Source organism: Balaenoptera physalus (genome assembly GCF_965194825.1).
Source record: "Balaenoptera physalus genome assembly, chromosome: 1".
NCBI lineage: Eukaryota > Metazoa > Chordata > Mammalia > Artiodactyla > Balaenopteridae > Balaenoptera > Balaenoptera physalus.
Genome location: NC_138882.1, coordinates 177,226,559 through 177,247,942, shown reverse-complemented (window position 1 = coordinate 177,247,942; position 21,384 = coordinate 177,226,559). Strand labels below are relative to the sequence as shown.

Sequence of the window (21,384 nt, the reverse complement as noted above, 5' to 3'; positions counted from 1 at the left end):
GCGCGACGCCGACGGCCTCACTCTACAGGACGCGGCTCGCGCCCAGGCCGAGGCGGTCGCTCCCGAGGGCGTCGAGGGCGTGGCGGCTAGGCTCTGGGCAGCGGGCACCTAGCAGACTGTACCCCGGCGGCCGCCCGCGGCGTCTCCCCAAGCGCGGCCCCTCGCGGCGCCCCGTCTCCCGCGTAGCCCGTCCGGCCGTCCCGGCCTCTCCTTGCCTGCCTGCCTGCGGCGGCCACGCGAGCAGGTGAGTCTCCCCTTCGCAGGGTGGGGCCGGCACCCGGCTCTCGGGAGGATGGGGGGCACTGGGTGTGGCAAGTTAAAAAAAGAAACGGTCCGCAGGTGCCCGGGAAGGGTGGGCGCTTCTGTGCCCGAGACCCCAGAGATGCTGCGCCTTTGCCTTCCGGGTCCAGCCCCTCTGGCATCCAGGCTCTTTTCTGACAGCTCTGGGGTCGTGTCTTGGAAAACAAAACCAAGAAAAATGTTCTCTCTCCCAACAGCTGTTTGACTTTTTGAAAAGCTGACAGAGCCAACGTGCTCCTGAAGGCAGAAGGGTGCAGTCCAGGGGCGACCAGAAGTTGGAAGCCCCTCCTTTTTTCTTGCTCTCCTTCCTCCGTGATGCGCGGGGTAACCATCGCATTACCTATTCGATAACTTCTTTAAACTTCTCTGTCTGCTTCCATCTGCTGCCGGGACCAATAGAGCAGTAGTGGTCCGTTTTCAGGTTGCTTCGTCCCAGCTTCCGTGCAAAATCTGATCATCTCCTTCAGGGATTAGGAGTCGAGTGCAGGGAGCAGTTCAGATCTGTGTTGCAGATACAAACTAGGATTATTTAAAGTGATGTTTTAGTGCAGTGCTCAAAGCCAGAAGTATTTGCTCCTTCTTGTTGAAAGTTACCTAGCACACCACATTTATTCGAACTTTTAATAGAAGTCTCTGCATTTCATAGAAGTCTCAGATGTACAATTTCATAAGCGATTGACTTATTTGTAGCTGTGATTACAATAGGATTTAAAGTGATTAATTTTAAGGCTGTTTCATTAGCTCTGATTCAAAATACTAAATTGTAAAAACACACAATACTGAGACTCAGATGTTTGTGTATCAACTAAGTTCATGCTTTTTGGTGGGGATATTATATTGGTTTTCTAGAAATGGATTTTTGATGCAGGAAGACAGTGAAAGGCCTGAAAACTCAGAGCCCCTTCTTTAGCCACGCTGTCAGCTTTATGTTTTACCAGGTTGGCAAAACTTTTCTTTCTTAGCGTGGGAAGAGATTTCAGTGCTTTTCAGGAAAACAAGATTTGTCCCACTATTGAATTGTAACATCTGTAAAGCTTTTAAATGTGTTCATGTTAAGGATTACAAATGAGTACAAATTTTGTATGGTACTAGAGGATATGTTGGTTGAAAGACTTAGGCAAAACATCATGAAAAATAGTGTGATTTGGAAATCTGTTAGGCTGAAGCCTGTGAAATAATGGGAGGTCTAAAGTTCAATACCATTTGTTATTTAGACCCAAAGAACTACAGAAGGTGGAGGTCAGACAGTGGATCTCCACTTTTCCCCTAGAATGTAGAGGTTATAGTGAGAGGAAATGAATTACATACAGCGAAACAAATAGCATCAGTCTTTATATCTCTACTTCAATTATTCTTTAAAACCTGTTATTTTCATTTGTTCTGACAAATGTGAAAAGAGGGCATAGGTCATTGAAACATACGAAATTCAAAAATCTAATTTTCATCTTTACTGTTGCACCATTTTTTTTTCTCACCACAGCTACTAAAAAGTAGTAAGATTCTATCTAAAAGTAGTGAGTGGGGAGGAAGTGGGAGATAGAGGCTTGTAGGATAGCTATTCAGAACCCCCGCATTGACAATGCAGAGGGTTTTTTTTAAAAAAGAAATTTAGTCTAAATTTATAATTTAGATGTTTTTAAAAGGTATTTAGTAGTTCAACATTATCTGTGAGTATTTTCCTCATTTTATATTGAGAGGACAAATGTAATACAAAAAGCCAAGTGACTGTTCCAAGGTTATTCAGCAGGGCACTTGTAGAGCTGGAAATGGGGTATTTGTTTGCTTCCAGTATTGATCAGTAGCATTTTGAGCACATCAAAACATAATAAAGTGCATCTAGCTAAGGTATTTTAAATATGCACCAAGTTGAGAAGCATACTATTTTGAAAAATTATTATTTTTTTAATCCTGGAGGAGGAGGAGGAATTTACCTTTTCCTGATCAGAATTTAAAATGCAAAGTCAAATCCATGTGCTTGACATTTTCCCCTGATGGATTACTTCTGTCACAAGGCTTGTAGCAGAGCAGAGGGTCATGCTACTTGGAGTTTTCCACTCATTTGATATTTCCATGAAGAAACAATTTGCCAGAAGCCAGCCACAGCTACCGTTGTGCTGCAGATGATGCTAAACCCTGATTAGCACAGACCTTTGCCTACAAAAGCTGGTGGATATTGGTTCAGCCCTTTCCAATCAATATCTCCCTGAGTTAGTAAACTGAGGGACAGCTTAGTCTTGTAGGAGTTGCAGTGGGGCAGAGTTAGCGACAACTCCAGTAATATCAGCATAGAAGCTGTGTACTTCTGTAAATTTTTTTCTTTTCCTTAATAAAACCAAACAACTTTTTAAGTACCAGCTGAGTTACCTTATAAGATGATTTCTTTACAGATGTGCTAGGATTGTCTTTTCCAATGGTTGACTCTGATCATATCTCTCTGTTCAAATCTAGCTACATTTATGATGTCAGAAAATTGTGAAATGGTTGACGATGTTGACTTAAGCTTTATCCAAAAAAGTCTCATGGCAGGCCTTTAGCAAGAGAACCATCATATGAAAGACAACATCTCTAATACTGTGTGCACTGAATTACAACATAAAATTCTTTGAGGCCCTTAAAAAGTGCACCATGGCCTTTTTTCAGCTAGCTCTCTGTTTTTAAATCTTTAAATGGTTTCATACTGGAGCTATATTACAACTACCAGTGGTTGCTCTGGAGCTGATTTTATTGATAGATCTGCAACTGAACAGTTTTCTTGAAATGATACAAAGTGTTAGTTTTATTTTTTTAGTTTTATTTTTGTATCCTTTTTGTTGCTTGGAATTAGATCATTTGGGTGTGTATTTTTCTCATTTTGTTATTTTAATATCAGTTCCACCAAAGGTTCTGATATTATTGGGATCCTTTCGACCCAACAATACATTGACATAGATTGTGCCTATGTAAAAATAACTAGTTATTGACCACCAACTATATGCAAAGCATTATTCTGAGCACCCAGCATGTATTCTCTCATTTAATACTTCTAACATCGTTATTGGATAAGGATTATTATTATCATCCCCATTTTATAGTTGAGGAAACAGAAAGGGAGGCAAAGTAATTTACCTAACATAGAATACAGGGGACAGAGTTTAAATCAAGAGGAGTCTGATTATGGAGCCTGAATCTTTCTGAGATATATTTAAATATTGTTCAAACTTGTTTGCAATTACTATGGTATTTCATTAATCCATCCTTTTAAGCTGTATCAAATATACACTACTGTATAAGTGAAGAAAATATAGCAATACTGTAAAGATTATTGAAATATCTTGGGACAAAATGCAAATCATTTAACAATAATGTAAAAAAATTGAAGGGAAAATACCTATAAAGATATTATAGGGAATAACTGACAAAATTTGAAAATCGACTCTGATTTAGATAAAAGTATTATATCAGTGTTAAAGTACTTGGTTTTGATAATTGAACTGTAGATTGTATAAGAAAATGATCTTGTTCTTACACACTGAAGTATTTGAGAGTAAAGGGGGCATACCCTATCTTAGTCTCAATGGTTTGGGGAAAAATGTATAGGTATAAAAATGAGAGAATGATTTTTAAAATAGGCAAAAATGTAAGTAATTGTATACAGGAAAAGGGTACGCAGGAATTCCTTGTACTATTCTTGCAACTTTTCTGTTTGAAATTATATCAAAAGAAAAAGTTACCCCAAAATGAAGGTAGAAAACAGGAAATGAAGGTGTAACATTCTAAGAATTTTTTTTTTTAAGTCAGGTGAAGGATTGTTTCTTGTGCTCTGATTTTTTTTTTTTTAGAGGTTGGAGGAAGGAACTTGAGACAAACAGAAAATCTTATCAAAAATAGCTTGACTTTCTCAAATTTCAAAATCTAGCCATACAGAGCTCCCTAACTCTCCAGCCAGGCCAGGTGTTTTCCTCACCTCTTTTTAATGGGGAGGGGGAGGATAAAGACGTTAGTGTCTCAGAGATAAGAGGTAAAGACAGCCCACTTTTAGTGATACTGAAAGTTAAATTAGGTTGGTTTTATCATTTCCCTGCCTAAAACCTTCAATGCCATGCTAATATTGACTAATTTTTATGTCAGAACTCTGTAACCCTGCTTTCCAGGCAGCCTGGCCCAAACCTACCTTTCTCGCTTTGTTTCGTGCCATCCCCACCAAACCTGGTCCACTCTGGCCGCACCAGATCTCATGATCCTGTGCCTGCTCCTCGTTGTGTCTTCCTGCCTTTGTCCATGAACTGTTGGCTTCGCCGGGAATGCACCCCATTCTTTTCCTGCTGAAATTCTGTTCATCCTTTAAGTCTAACCATAACCTCCTTTGGGGAAGCTGTCTCTAATATCATGCAGGATTAAATTTTCCTTTGTCTGTGCTGCCGTATCAGAGGGGTAAACACAATACTACCTGCTTTCGGTTCAGTAATCCTTATTAAGCATATACTGTGAGCTAGAAACTGTGCCAGGGACTGGGGATTCAAAGGTACTCAAGCTCTGGTAGCTTAGGAGTGATTTGTAAACAAATAATCAAGTAACAGAAATGAACAAAGCTACAGACTCTAGCTGACAACTTAGTCTTAAAGAAAAGATTACAGGGCTTCCCTGGTGGCACAGTGGTTGACGGTCTGCCTGCCAGTGCAGGGGACACGGGTTCAAGCCCTGGTCTGGGGGGATCCCACATGCTGCGGAGCGGCTGGGCCCGTGAGCCACAGCTACTGAGCCTGCGCGTCTGGAGCCTGTGCTCCGCAGCGGGAGAGGCCGCGATAGTGAGAGGCCCGCGCACCGCGATGAGGAGTGGCCCCCGCTCGCCGCAACTGGAGAAGGCCCTTGTACAGAAACGAAGACCCAACACAGCCATAAAAATAAAAAATTTTTTTTTTAAAAATTTAAAAAAAAGAAAAGATTACAATGGAAGTCACAGTGAGATACCATTTTCCCCCCAGCACGCCCCTGTCCAGATCGGAGATTTCCAGCACAATCATCTACTTAAAGGAATAAGTTTTAAACAATTGTAGCACCAGATAGGTATATTCAAAGGAAAGCTAAAAATACAAGTCTAGAACTCAGGAGAGAGAGGTGGAGTTCAGTGTGCACAGGCAGGAAAGACCTGGGGGCAGATGAGAATCTTTCAGGATCCTGTCGTTTTTCAACGCACCATCCCCTCCGATGCCCAAGATTCTGCTCTTGCTTCCCCCTCAATTTCGGTGACATCTTTCCCGGCTTAAGAATTATTGAAGCGAGAGACTGTATTGATATACATGTGTTGTGTGTGTGAACCCCGGGGAAGCAGGAAACAAAGTTGAGAAACACTGGTGGTGGAGTAGTTAAAATGCTTGGGCCTGGATAAAACCACCCAGGAAGAGTAAGATGAAGAAGAGGATGGGGTTGAAACCTCGAAGAGACGTTGTAAAGGGTGAGTAGGGAAAGAGGAGCCAGTGACAAGGGCAGCTGGCAAGGAAGGAGAGCCGGGAAAGACGGAGCCCGGGAAGGGCAGGGGCACAGAGACATCCCAGAAGGAATGGGTAGGCGGTGGGTCCCAAGCTGCAGAGACAGGCAGAGGCCTGGGGTTAGGGCACCACGAAGAGGCTGTTGCCGTCCAGTGGGGGCAGTTTTAGCTGGAGGTGGGGGGGCAGGAGTCCAGCTGCCCTGAATTCAGGGGTGACTGGAGTTCAGGAGACTCCTCTTCCCAGGAAGCTGGTAGGAAAGGGGAAGCAGAGACAGAGGGAGGTAGATCGAGGGGCAGGCAGACTCCAAATAGAAGGTTTTCTTTTTTCAAGATTGGGCCGGGGTGGGGTGGGGAACCTTGAAGAGGTATGTTTGCTGAAGAAGAGGAATGAATGGGTGGAGACGGAGAAATTAAAAATATAGGAGCCAGTTAATGGAACAAGGTCCCTTTGGGGTATTATTGAAGGGAAGAAATTCTTGCTTTGGTGGGATCTCCTTGAGGATAGGAACCATGTTTTTTATTCATCTCATAGCTCCGTGTACCTGGCATGCAGTAGACACTCGGAAAATGTTTCTGAAAACAAGTAAAGATTTTACTTTTTAGAATTAGTCTTTCCTGATTGATATAGTGGAATAACGGGGAAAAAAATCACTATTTTTTCCCATAATTAACATTCTGTACTGTTTTCTATATAAGCAATATATTTGCAACTTCGTGTTCTTTGAGATAAAAGAGAAAATCACAAAGGTAATATTGAGGTAGTAATAATCATGCTTACTTAATTTTTCTGTGCCTGATAAGTATTACTTAAATTCCAGCATCTTGAAATGTGTTATGTTCAAGGCACTCTGCTTGGTGGGTGTGGAGTGCAGTTCATCAGAAGAGAAAAAAATGCACATGAACAGTCCTATAAGACAGACTCTGTTCATTATTTAACAGTGGGACACTATCAGCTCCATGCTTTGGGGTTAAAATTATTGATTTTTAAGCATTCAGAGAAAGGACATTTTAAAAATTGTCTTCTATGTCAGATTTTGCCTGTTGTAAATATTTCTGATATTAGCAAAGACCAACTTTGTATAGAACTTTTGGTTCTGTGTAACTTAGTTCTTCGAGAGTGTATTCAAAAAGAACAAATTGGTTAAAAAAGGTAAAGTCAGCTTATTGCAGACCATATTTTAGCGTGCAGATGGTGAGTGAATCAGTGTGGGTTTTATTCTGCTCTGCCAATTTCAGTGTTGCAGACCTAAATCCCAAACAAATATGCAAAGGCAGTTCTGGTTCACATTTTCCTTCCTACTGCTTGTAAACTGGTGTACATGTTGATAATATTTCATTTCGTATTATTCCCCCAGCTCCATTTCACTAGAAAACTTGCAGCCTTTTTTTCGGAATATGTCGCTGCCAGTGAAATATATTACATAAAGTATGCTAAGCAAAGCAAATTAGTAGGTATAGAATTCATTTATGAGGACTGTAATGAGGTTTAAACTTTGATTGATCTTTCCTGAATAAAATTGCCTCATTTGATGAGTCGCTGTCTTGAGAATTAATTGGAGCGTTATTGGGCCTTCAAAGTCTTACCTCTGTTGTTTTCTTTTTTTTAACAGTAGATGCCTGGTAGACATCCTAGAACTTTAAGAACGGAAAAGACCTGCTTTTAGGGGATAATGCTGAGGGACACTATGAAATCTTGGAATGATAGCCAGTCAGATCTCTGTAGCAGTGACCAAGAAGAAGAAGAAGAGATGATTTTTGGTGAAAATGAAGATGATTTGGAAGAAATGATGGATTTAAGTGATCTGCCTACCTCACTTTTTGCTTGCAGTGTCCATGAAGCTGTGTTTGAGGTGCCAGAGCAGAAGGTAAGCATGTACCCTACCTTTCCCTGCCTTTGGTAGTGTGTTAAATGTGTGAGGGTTCGGGGAAACAGCACGTGGCTGCCCGTTTGCAAAGTTTATTACTGGTCCGTGACAGGTAGAGAAGTGTGCACCAAACTTTAGACATTGCTGGGGCATTTTTATTATGCTTTATGAGACTATCAGTCTGCAACAGATAGGAAATATTTAAAATACAGTCTTTCCCCACAGGCATTTTGAGAAGTACTGGGTTCTAGTGAACTCTGAATCAAGTCCTGTTAAGTTCATCCATTTATTCATGCAGTCATTCATTTTTGGAGCCTGTGGTTAAAGAGAAGCTAAGTGATTTTTAGCCTGGCTTCCTATTACTTGGGAGTAAATTCACAAAAGAAGGAATTATTTTAAGCCTTTTTCTAGGGCTAATTACGTAATTAGGACTATTTATGATTTCATTTTAACAGAGTTGTTAGTATTTCTTGTTTTACTTTCTACAACCTGGCCAGGGCAAAATGATTGAGTTTATTTTTTTAAAAGGTTACTCTTCTTTAGTTCATTCATTATTTAACTGGAAAAAGAGATTGTGTGTGCGCTTTTGGTTCCGTCGTGACCTCACAAAAGCTTGTGGGTCTTAGTCCTACAAAAGTAAAATATTTCTGCCACTGGTATGAATTTTGCATGTTCTAAGACTTTGTTTAAAAATCCTATCATGATCCTTTTAATTTGCTATCTATGCCCTCAAAGTATTTTCCTTCCAGTGACTCTCATGGAGCAGAACTTGATATAGTTTGACTCAGTACGTACTTGAGTGCTCCAGTGTGTAAGGCACTGTACCAGTTGCTTCAGGGAATTTAAACAGCTTCTGCCACAGAGAGTTTACAGTCCTGCAGTGGAGATGATCAGTAATTTGATGTAAGATAGAATACTCGTGCCTTTAGAGACACTTGAAAGTACTGAGGTAACAGAGGAGTAGGATCACAGCCAGCTGGAATGAAAGATCTTACGGGGAGACGACATTGCAGAGGAGCTGTGTGAGTTGGGTAGGAGTTTAGCAGGGAAGGGAAAGGCAATTCCAGCCAGAGGGAACAGAATGAGCGAAAGAGCTGAATCAGGAGAGCGTGGACCGCTTACTGCAGGGAGTAGCGAGCAGTTCTGTGTGGCTGGCACTGAGGTGAGATGTAGCCAAAGTCAAGAGCAATCGGGCTGGAAAGGTGAGTGTGGGGCATCCTGCAGACTCAAGGAACTTGCCCTTCTGTGGTCAGTAGCCTCTGAGCAAAGGAGTGGCAGTCAGAATTACACATTGGGAAGGTCAGCCACAACCTGTGAAGGGCAGAGTGGTGGCAGGAGAGCCAAAAGCAGGGCCCGTTGGGGTGCGCTTGTGGAAACCAGCCTAGAGGTGCAGGAGACCTGGAAGGGGAGCGGGAGAGGGTGGCAGCCGCCAGGTTTTTACTGTTTGGGTTTGTTTTCATTTACAAATGCTATTTTCTTTCCCAAGTTCAGTCACAGTGTAGACATTGTGAAATCATTCTTCCTAGTTTTCTCATACGTTTTAAGAGCTCTAAATTTTCATGTAATAAATAATTACACTGACTTTGTTGTTTGTTGTTGTGAGAAACCACATGTATTGCTAGTTTATCTTAAAATTCGTAAGAATTTTTCAAGAAACCTCACAATCTTATCTGTCCCAGGTTTTTCTTTTTTTACTCTAGCCTAGGGATTTGTTTAACTTGCCGAAGTGATGAATTCTGGTTGGTGTTCAATTTTTCAACCACTTGAGGTTGTATCTAACCTAAATTTATATTGGAAGTCGTATCACCAGAAATTCTAGCAGCAGTTCAGTGGACTTCACATTACATACAGTTCTTAACTCATAGTAAATTTTATATAAAAACCTTCATGATAATATCTGAAGCTGCAGAATATAAAATGTTTATATAATAAAATTATATATGGATCATTAATTGGATATAAAGTGTAGGGAGAATCAAATGTTTTCTTTATAGTTTGCTTCTCACTATCAGTGTCTTATTTTGCTTTCGTTTCTTCTGGAATAACCTGTTTGTGCAGGTCATCCACATACGTGCAAAAAACAAAGCAAAACAAAAACCACATCTGACGGATTATGGGCAGAATAATTCTGATTGCAGTTAAATGCTTTATTTTCAAAAGAATTTTAGTTTTTTCTCCTGGTTTGAAAAGGTTTTTGTCTTGATAATTTTATAATTGTTGGAATGAGCTTTTACCCTCTTCTGAATGGTAGATTTAGTAACACAGGTGCCATTGTCATGTGAAGGTGAATCTTCATTTTAGATTGCTGGATTTGGGCTCTACGTTTTCATCAGTTTTTCTTGAAAATTGCGTGAGGTGGGGGAGGAAGAGTAAAGAATATAGTAAACTGTAAGAAAAATAAACCGAGGAAAAGGCTTATCTCATGATTTCTGTTTCTGCTGCAGCACGGTTGCTAGTTTTTATACATGTGCTCAGCTAATCAGTGGCTCCATCTGGAGCACTGCAGGTTTAGTACCTAATTTTTCTGTAACAGATTGGAATTTGTTCCAGTGTGATTTTATTAACTTGACATTTTTAACCCCAGTTTTCCCTTTCTTAAAATAAGGAAAAATTGAGCAGCCTTCTGGTTTGAACATGAGAGGCCTTCAAAATGCAATTTAGGTTTTTATGATGGGAGAAACTGGAGTGATTCTCCTTTCTGATTTAGGTCTGTGTGTCTGAGGGGACTCAGTAAATGTTGATGCGAAGCAGCATTCCAGATAGGACTGACTTTATAAAGAAACGCATGTGGCTTTTGGATTAGTCTCTTCGCAAAGCACTACCCTTCGCACATGAAACTGTTTCCACTGACCTACTCACCATACGACATTTGATTTATTTTTCTAATGATGATGGTTGGGGTATATTAAGACATCTCTACTTGCTCTCCTGGTCCTGCTTTTTGATCAGTGACACTTAGCATCTAATACAGTTCCCAGTACAGGGCAACACCTGTTAAATGTTTGTTGAATGAATGGATTATGTAAGATGTTTGTGGAGGATTAGTGATACAGAGCTGTGGTAGAGAAACAGACTTATAAGCTGAGTGAGGTTAAGTAGTATGTAGGAGATTTAATCTGAAATTGTGATTTCAGATACACTGGCGCAAATTCTTCTGTGGTCTGTATAATCATATGCATAATATAATCTTTCTGTCGAGCATTTGGTTTCTATACCCTCCATTTAAAGAAGAATAGAAAATATTACTTAAGAAAAATAAATGATATCTGGAAGTTAACTGAAATACCCTGAGTCTCTGGTTTTTAGACCTAATCAATTGTTGAGTGTTTCTAATACAACCTTCAATCCAGGAGAAATAAAGCTTTTGAGGAAAGTGATTTGTTTTAAATTTGAGAATTGAAAAAGGGGATTCAAAGGAAGAATGTTAAAGTGAACTGTATTTTTAACAGTGCCTAGAACATAATATGGTTTCAGTAAATATTTGTTTAATTGAATCTGTAGTGCCATTCTGGCCAAGAATTAGTAAAAATTTAGTTAACTTCGAGGCTAGATTAAACACTAGAGAATCATAGAAGTTTAGAGCTGGAAGAAATCCTAGCCAATTCTCATACAGTAGTTTCAGAGTAACACAGTAATTGAGCTTGCTTTAGAACCCATTTTTCAGTTGTACACTGAAAACTACAAAACATTGCTGAAAGAAATTAAAGACAACACAAATAAATGGAAAGATATTCATATCCATGGACTGGAATACTTAATATTGTTAAGATGTCAGTACTGCCTAAAACAGTGTACGGATTTGGGTGCAATCCCTATCAAAATCCCAAAGATGTTTCCTGCAGAAATAGAAAAACTCATCCTAAAATTCATTGACTCTCAAGAGACCCCCAAATAACCAAAACAATTTTGAAAAAGAACAAAGTTGGAGGACTCACACTTGCTGATTTTAAAACTTAATACAAAGCTGTAGTAATCAAAGCAGTGTGGTACTTACTTGTCATTTATATCTCAATTAAAAAAATAACAAACAGTATGGTACTGGTATAAAGATAGACATATTAACCAATTGAATAGAACAGAGAGTCCAGAAATGAATCCTTGCATATATGGTCAAATGATTTTCAGCAAGGATACCAAGACCATTCAACGGGAAAAGGACAGTCTTTTCAACAAATAATGCTGGGAAAACTGGATATCCACATGCAAAAGAATGAAGTTGGACCCTTACCTTACACCATATACAAAAATTAATTCCAAATAGATCAAAGACCTAAATGTAAGAGCTAAAACTATAAACTCTTAGAAGGAAACATAGAGGGAAAGCTTCTTGACATTGGATTTGGCATTAATTTCTCAGATATGACACCAAAAGCACAGACGACAATAGAAAAAATAGATAAATTGGCCTTTATCAGAATTTAAAACATGTGCAGAGAATATTTTCAAATCGTATATCTGATAAGGGATTAATACCCAGAATATATAAAGAACTCCTAAAATTCAACAACAAAAACCAAATGGGGTATATACAACTAATTGAAAAATGGGCAAAAGATTTGAATAGACATTTCTCCAAAGATGTATAAATGGCCAATAAGCCCATGAAAAGATGCTCAACATCATGAATAATTAGGGAAATACAAATCAAATTCACAATGAGATACTTCACACCCATTATTGACAAGGATATGGAGAAATTGGAACCTTTTATGCATTGCTGGTGGGAACATAAAATGGTATGACTGCTGTGGAAAATGGTATGGCAGTCCTTCAAAGAATTAAGCATAGAATTACCATATGATCCAATGATTTTGCTTCTAGGTATATACACAAAAGAAAGCGGGGACTCCAACAGATATTTGTACACCAATGTTCACAGCAGCATTATTCACAATAGGCAAAAAGTGGAAACAACTCAAACGTCTATCAACGGATAAGTTAATAAACAAAATGCAGTGTATACATACAATGGACTATTATCCAGACTTAAAAACGAATGAAATTCTGATACTGTGGATGAACCTTGAAAGACATTATGCTAAGTGAAATAAGCCAGACACGAGAGGATAAATATTGTATGATTCTACTTACAAGAGACAGAAAGTAGAATGGTGGTTGCCATGGGCTGTGAGAAGTGGGGAATTGGGAGTTACAGCTTAATGGGTACAGAGTTTCAATTTGGGATGATGAAAAGTTCTGAAGGTGGATAGTGGGTATGTACAGCAGTGTGAATATACTTAATGCCACTGAATTGTACACTTAAAAATGGTTAAAATGGTAAATTTTGTGTTTTGTATATTTTACCACACCAAAAAAAATGCAACTCCCCCTTTTTCTTGACTTTATCATTCTTTGTAATATGCTTTTATACATATATAATATATATAAATATGTTCATATGTGTGTGTACTATGTATGTGTATATGTATGGGCACCTCTATTGCCCCACTTTGTATGCTTTTGGCCCACGTTTTCACTCCAGCTGTTGTGAGAGTACTCACCTGTGTGCAGGTGTAACCTCACAGCAGCTGGCCTCCGTGGCACTGTGGCTATCGTGCTCTTTGTCCCAGTGTTTCTCTGCTGACTGTGCACAGATGCTTGTCCGTATCGATGCAGGTGCAGACGTAGCAGTGTGAGGGAGTTAATTAACATCTCACAGGGCAAGCCTTGACCAGTGGGGGGCTGAAGCCAGTGAATAAGTCCCTTCTCCTCTACTCTCCAGCCACCAATTCCTTGGCTTCTGGCTCCTCAAGAGTGCTCCTAGCAGGATCAAGCCCCAGTTGCTCACAGAGGTGACCAGCTTGGTAACACAACCTGGACAGAAGGAGGATGGGCTTTCCCTTCTTCCCTGTTCCCACCTTGTCACATGAGGTCACTTCCCAAAACAAGCTCCCTGTGTGTGCCCTTGCCTTGGCCTCTGCTTTCACAAGGAGCCCAGGGAAGACACAGGTGAATAACTTCCAAGTTTGGTTATTCCTCCTGTGTAAAGGCACTGTCTCAGGCTCTCAAAACAGGGGCAATTTTTAGCTTGTGCAAAAAGGATAAAGACTAATATAAAGAAAAACCACATGCCCACCCAATTTAGCAAATAAAATTTGACTAATAAATTGAACTCCTTTTGTCTTCTCCCAGAGGTGAGCGTTATCCTGAACTCCGTGTTTATCATTTCGCATGCAATTTTAACTTTTTATTAAGTTTAACCATATGAAATTGGTGTATCTGTAGGCCAAAATGGTCAAATACAGGTTTCCCCCTTTCTGCAAAAGTAGAGTGTTTCTGCAAAACCTTTTGTAAGCTGAAATGGTATAAAATGAAGAAGCAATTCCTTAGGGCACATCTTACCAAAGGATGCACAGAATAAATCGAGGTAAAGCACAGATGCTCACAGACACAGTTCAAAGCTAGGGTGGCTTGAGATGCTGAGATGCTAAGGATAGTTCCCCGGGAAGGAGCTTGGTGGTGCCACTCTCACCGCTTGCGGTGTGCACTGCCTCTATAACAGCTGCTGCAAAACAGATGCTGAATGCGATTTTCGCCTTTGTTTTGTAAAAGGGAAACATCCTCTTTGGATTTCTTTCAGTTAGCGAAAACAGCTACTAATATAGGTCTTTTGTAAAAGCAAAGCAGCATAAAGCAAACTTTCAAAAAGTGGTGGATACCTGTATTGGCATTTCTTCTGGTTCAACCTAATACTGTGTGTATGTATGTATACTATTTTTAAATTTTGCTCTGTTTGCAGTTGACATGATTGTCTATTTAGAAAGGAATCTACATAAAAACTCTTAGAACTAATAAGTGAGTTTAAGAAGGTTGTAGGATACAGGGTCAATATACAAAATCAACTATATGTCTCTATACTAGCAGTAAACATTTGGAAATTGAAACTTAAAAAACATTACAGTAGCACCATGAAATACGTAAAGATAAATCCAACAAAATATGTGCAGGATCTGTATGCTGAAAACTATAACACTAATGGAATACATAGAATTTTACATTATTTAAAATTTTCTATAAATGGCATAATTATATGTTTTTTTCTCCATGTTATATTTGTAAGATTTTTGTTTTTTAAATACCATGACTCTCCCTTTTGGCCTGCAAAGTTTTGTGTTTTTTAAAATTAATTAATTAATTAATTAATTTTTGGCTGCATTGGGTCTTCGTTGCCGCGCACGGGCTCTCTCTAGCTGTGGTGAGCAGGGGCTACTCTTCGTTGCGGTATGCGGGCTACTCTTCATTGCGTTACGCGGGCTTCTCATCGTGGTGGCTTCTCTTGTTGCGGAGCACGGGCTCCAGGCGCGCGGGCTTCAGTAGTTGTGGCTCATGGGCTCCAGAGCGCAGGCTCAGTAGTTGTGGTGCAGCTAAGCGCGGGCTTAGTTGCTCCACGGCATGCGAGATCTTCCCGGACCAGGGATCAAACCCATGTCCCCTGCATTGGCAGGCGGATTCTTAACCACTGTGCCACCAGGGAAGTCCCCTATATTTGTAAGATTAATCCATGTTGAGATATGTGTTCAGTGTCCCTTGCTGTATACTGTCCTGTTTTACAAATATACCATTCTTTATTTACCCATTCTAATGTTGGACATTTAGGTTATTTTTGAGATGTTGTTATTGCAACAGTGATGTTGTAAATGTTCTGTATGTGTCCTGAATATGTGAGGGTGAGAGTGGGGGGTCTCCTCGGGGTATGTAAACAGGAATGATGTTGCTGGCTTGTCAGTTTGCACATTTTCACCGTCTTAGTGGAGACTGTCAGATAGTCTCTAAAGTTGTACCTGTTAGCATGCCTACCGGCCATGCAGAAGAGTTCCCATTGTTCCATAGCATCACCAGTACTTTATATTTTCAGAATTGAAAATTCTTGCCAGTCTGGTAGTTAACATTTTTATTCCGTTTTCACACACTTTTGCATAAACTGTAGATGAATGCTTCTCAAATTTATCGCTTAGTGAAGGACCAGGTTTTTCCTCCAAACTGTCACAGATTTGTAAAATGCAATAAGAATGTCACAGCAGTATAAACTTGCTAAAACGTTCCTAGACCCTTTCTCTCAATTTCTATACCAAACCTTGTTGTGGACCAGTAGCAAAGTTCATGGACTAGCGCTGGGTCCTCAGACCATCGCATCAGATGTATAACGTTCAGGAAATTACAAATATAAGATTTTGAAATGGAGAAGCTATCTTCAGTTATCTTCAATTATATTTGTAGCTTCCATTGTAAATACTTTGTCTCAAAAACAAGAGTTAAAAAGGGTCTTAGGTCATTTAGTTAGGTATCCTAATTATCGGCCATATTGAGAGATCACTGAAGAGTCAGGTTAGCTGTCATGTTCTTAGAGACAGTTGGTTTACAGATTCCACGTTCGATCTTGATTTGTGTATTCAGTAAGTGTTCACTGAGCATTGTGCCAGCCACAGTTAAAGTTCTGGGGAGACAGTGGTGAACACAGTGACTCTCCAGCCCTGATGGAACATTAAGGAGATAAAGATATTTAACATGCAAACAAGTGAATCAGAAGTTCAGATAATAACAAGTATTGCTGTGAAGAAAATAAAATAGTGGAGGGGTAGAGAGTGACTTGATGGGTGACAGTTTTTAACTAGAGTGGTTGGGGAACGCCTGTCTGAAGAAGTGACGTTTGAAGTCACTGAATAATGAGAAAGAACCAGTATAATATTTAATACTTCCTATAATTTAATTGAGATTTACCCTAACATAATTTTTAAAATATTTATTTATTTATTTAGGCTGCTCTGGGTCTTAGTTGCGGCACGCGGGATCTTTGTTGCGGCATGTGGGCTTCTTAGTTGCGGCTTGTGGACTTCTTAGTTGTGGCATGGGGGATCTAGTTCCCCGACCAGGGATCAAACCCGGGACCCCTGCATTAGCAGTACAGAGTCTTACCCACTGGACCACCAGGGAAGTCCCCTAACATAATTTAAATAACTTTTCTCTAATGTGTCTATATAGTTGAAATGCCTTATAATTTTCTTTTCTATCTTTCTCAAAACAAATAATGCATTGAAGCTTTTTTTTCCCACTAATCTCAATTTCAGTTGGAAAAGATCTGCCAGTCCCCAAATCAAGGTAGGATTTAAGGTCCTTGGGTTCTAAGAAACGTCTAGATTACCCATGTGTATGTGTTTCTAATCTCTCCGAAGCAAGGTGCTCCCATGGGGGAGGGCGGGATAATTCAGGAGCGAGCGAGCTCCGATAGGCATGTGTGTCGCCTCTATACTGCCTGGCACAGAGCCCAGCTTTTGAGCCTTGCTGTGCATTAAATATGTGATGAATAAAAAACTGGGAAGATTATCTACAGGGTCAGGGTACCAACACTCGCCAGTGTTTATGTTGAGCCCTCCTAAATTAATTTCAGTAACCATGTCTTTTCTGTTTGTTTTATTTTCTTATCTGATTTACATTTCTATTTTTATAAGTTTTATAGGGCATATTATATTGGGATAGCACAACATATCCATAATATGTGTGTGTATGGGTATGTGTGTATGTATATAAATTTAAAAGTAGATAAATAAAGTATATTGGCAGTGCATATTGAAATACTTTTACTGGTTTGGGTGTACAAAGGACTTTTTTCCCAAAACCATTTTAAGAGTAAGTTGCCAGCAATTGTAGCCATCACCCACAATGTTTTAATTTGTATTTGCTACAAACAAGGGCATTCTAAGAGAAGAAACAAAATTCAGGAAATTAACATTGATACATTGTTCTAATTCTCTGAGCCCACTCAAATTTGCCAGTGGTTCCAGTAATGTCCTTTATAACAACAACAAAAATCCAGTCCCTTATCAAGCAGTGCATTCAGTTGTCAGGTCTCTTTCAGTCTGAAACAATTCCTAGTCCTCCCTGCCTTTCAGGATGCTCACACTCTAGGAGATTGCAGGCTGGTCGTTTTGTAGCCCGTCTCTCAGTTTGGGTTTGGCTGATGTTTCTTCAGGGTCAGAGTCAGGTTGTGCACCTTCGGCAGGAACATCATAGAAGTGATGCTGTCCTCTTCTCACATCCATCTTTAACTTGTCCTATTACTGATGAAATTCACTTTGAGCCCTTGATTAAGACAGTGTCTCCCAGGTTTCTGCACTGTCGAGTTATTCTTTTTTTCCTTGTAATTAATAAGTACTTTGTGGGAGTTACTATGAAAGTAAATATCCTGTATCCCTGTCAAGTTTTAAACATATTTACTCATATCAGCAAGTTTCGTGGTTTCCTATTTCATTCATTGGTTATAATCTGTTACTGTCATGATTTTATGCTCACTTTCGTCCCAGGTTTGGCCAGCGCTTGCCCCTTCCAGGTGGTCTCTGTGTCTTTTTGACATGTGCCCATCACTCTTCGGGTACCTCTTTAAACTTTCTAGCATAACAAACTATTCCAGAATTATCTTGTACTCTCCCTGCCCCAGCGCTGGAATCAGCCATTCCTCTGAGGAGCCCTGACTTCTTTCAATGGAGAACAGTCATATTTAGGAACTGAGATGGGAGTTAGCTGTGTGTGCCGTGTGCTCTCGGAGTCTCACTGTTCTTAAGCCTCTGGCACAGAGGTGGGAACTATGTGCATATGAACATATTTGCATACATACCTGTGTTCACACGTATACTTCCAACTCCAGTCCAACACTAAAGAATTGTTTCTAGTTTTCTTCCTTTTCAAATCTGTAACTCCTTTCTCTGACAGAGAGAAAACTAGTTTCCATTATCTTATTATAGTTACTTATTCAATCACTTCTTCTGTATCACCTTAAATTAAATCACCACCCACCCCGTTCCCATGAGGACACCCACCTGTGTTCCAACACCCCATGCCAGGTCCCACCCTGCACCCAGACCCACCACAGGAAAGTCCCCTTCACCCCACCTGGGTTCTGATACTCCCGCGGGTGCCCTCCTTACCCTGCTCGGGATCCAGTGTCCTGTGCTGCCCTCCTGCAGACACATCCCTACCCACTTGGGCTCCGAGCTCCAGGCTGGATTGCCTTCCTGAGCAGGTCCCCTCCTCAGCCTTCTCACGCCATCAGCTGCCCCTTTGCTGGATACCCTACCTCTTGCCCTGCTCTGGGCAGTCTTCCCGCACGGACACCTTCCTCACCCCGCTGAGTTTCAGCGCCCTGTGTTGGGCTCCCCCTGTGTGGGCACACTGTCCTCATCCTTGTTGGGCTCCTGCACCCCATGCTGGGCCTGCCTCCCTCCCCGGTGTCTGCCCCCCCTAACCCACCTGTATCTGACACCCTGCTCCAGGCTGCTGAGGCTCCCTGCTCCCCATCAGCGTGGACACACCAACCTTACTTGGCTACACCTGAAGGCTTCTGAACCGAATGTTCAGGAAGAGGAAGGATGCCGTATTCTTTTTAAAGGAACAAATAATATACTTCCTTCTCAGACTTGTTTCTGACATTCTTTCAAGTTTACATGTCTTTGGAAAGATGGGTCCCTAACTTGAAAAATCACCTGCATTCTCTAATGTCCATGAAGAAAACACCACCAGAAAGGAAATGAACGTCCACCCTGGAATAAATCACACAATCAATATTGTTCCTTGTTTTAGCCTCAATATCTAAGATAGTACCTGACCTTATTGAATGAGTGAGTGGATGAACAGCGAGAAAGAATTTATCAAGACACGTACACACAAAGATCTAGATGGAGACCAAAGAAATAGAACAGAGCTCAAGTTACTGCCAATCCTTAAGCACATGGACAAGCCCGAGAATGAAATGTTTCTTGGTCTTTGTACGTAACTGACCTTGATGAAGAGGAGTCGTGTCTTGCGCCTCCACGTTTTCATGCATACCGTGTTAGCTTCATATCAGCCGTTTCCATTTGTTTTAAGTGGCTTTTCATTCTGTGCAAGCTTGGCGCCATGAATACATACATAGTAAGCAACTCCAAGGCCATCACCCAACAGTTGACTTTATGAAATAGAAAACAAAACAAAAAGACAAAATTAATAAGGAAGATTAAAAGCCACTGGCATGGAAATAGTGTATTTTTTCAGTATGTACAATTCAATTTATTGCTACAATAAAAAAAAAACCCTGCTATCCTCTCCCTCAGTTCAAGTTCAGAAGAATCCTGGGAAGATGGACACTGATTCTGTTAATCAGTGGTTCACTGTATCACCCACTGCAACCGAGTCTCCTGGGAGGGCATGTCTCCTAGGTGACTGCTCCCTCAGCTCGACGCATCTGAATTACACTAAAGGACTGTCAGGAAGGGCAGGTTTTAATTTTCCACTGGCGACCTCCGTGGTACCTGCTCTCTAGTTCATACTGTTATCGCTGTGTATTTACCTCCTTCCTGGGGAATCCACATCACACAGTAGAACAGCTATTTTTGCGACCACAGAATGGCAAATGGATTATTGCAACAGCTCTACCTATTTCTGTTAATAATAGTGATAATACTCCCTATGTATTGTTCTAAGACCTTTAAATGGTCTCTCTTTCTATCACCAATAACCCAATGAAGTGAGTACTTTTACTATCCTCAGTTAATGGATAAGGAAACTGTAGGCACAGCAAAATTGAGTAACTTGCCCAAGGTCACACAGATGTATAATGGAGCCAGGAGTTAAACGCAGACAGCCGAGCTCCAGAGTTCTGTGCTCAGAAGATAAGTGGCTGGTAGAAGCCAGAAGACCTTGCTGAAGTGATCTGTCCAGGCTGTGAATTCCTCCTTAGGTCTTCCTTTTGTGGTCTCATGTTTGAAGAAGTGAAGAGTCTCTGTCACTAGATGCAAAAAGGAGTGTTTTACCCTTGCTAAAGGCCAATGAGCAGAGAGCCTGTGGTCCTCGGGAATGGATGGTGTGTACTCATGTGCCCCTCGCAAATGCAGAGGTGGCTTTTGTACTTGTTCATCAAAGCCAGTGCTCGGTCACTGAAGTCACAGGAGAGATACCACCATGTGGACGACATTGTCCCTGACGGGGCCATCGGACCATCTACAGGCTGGCACGTGCAGTTCTCTCTACTCCAATAGAAGCCTGAGGCTGGATGTGAAGTTCAAGCTGAACCTGAACCTCCCTGAAATTTATTTGAAATTTAAGAAACATCTAAACAATTCATGAGACAAGGAAGAATCATAATGGAAATTAGACTAAAGTATTTAGAATCAAATGATAGTGAAAATAATATATATTAAAACGCGTGGGGACAGCTAAAGTAATACTGAGAAATGTATATTTTTAAAATGCTCATATTAAAAATGAGAAAAGTTGAAAAACTAATGGAGTAAGCATCCATCTTAAGGTGATAGAAACAAAACTCAAAGAAAAGAATAAAGAGCAGGAATTAATGAAATAGGGAATAAACATACATGGAGAGAGCCAGTAGTGTCAGAAAGGTGATTCCCCAAGGAGAAGAGTCATATCTCTCCACTTATATGGGTCTTTAAATTTTTTCAAACTACGTCTTATAGTTTTCAGTGCACAGGGGAAAGGATATTCATTTCAACAATGGGTGCTGGAACAAAGGGATAGCCATATGGGATAAAAAATGAACTTTGACCCTTGTCTCACATACAAAAATTAACTTGAAGTGGATCATAGACCTAAACGTAAGAACTAAGCTATAAAACATCTACAAGAAAGCATAGGAGAAAATCTTAGTGACCTTGGGTATGGCTGAGATTTCCTAAATATGACACAAAAAGCACAAAGGTTTTTTGTGGGTTTTTTTTTTTAATTAATGTAGACTTTAATCAAACAACACCACCTGTGAGATGAAGTTTT

The 21,384-nt window shown here is 40.4% G+C and overlaps 1 protein-coding gene across 4 annotated transcripts in view; it reads left to right on the top strand.

The window, feature by feature from the left end:
* The first annotated feature begins 7 nt into the window (after positions 1-7).
* RCAN3 (RCAN family member 3) overlaps positions 8-21,384 on the top strand; it is a 40,663-nt gene continuing 19,286 nt past the window's right edge. Inside the window, exons 1-3 of one of the 4 annotated variants that reach the window (XM_082464645.1) lie at positions 8-244; positions 498-624; positions 7,375-7,629. In XM_082464645.1, the coding sequence (XP_082320771.1) occupies positions 7,435-7,629 (195 nt within the window). In that variant the 5' untranslated portion in view covers positions 8-244; positions 498-624; positions 7,375-7,434. The remainder of the gene's footprint in view (positions 245-497; positions 625-7,374; positions 7,630-21,384) is intronic. The other 3 variants (XM_082464646.1, XM_082464647.1, XM_082464648.1) reach the window with 3 other exon arrangements.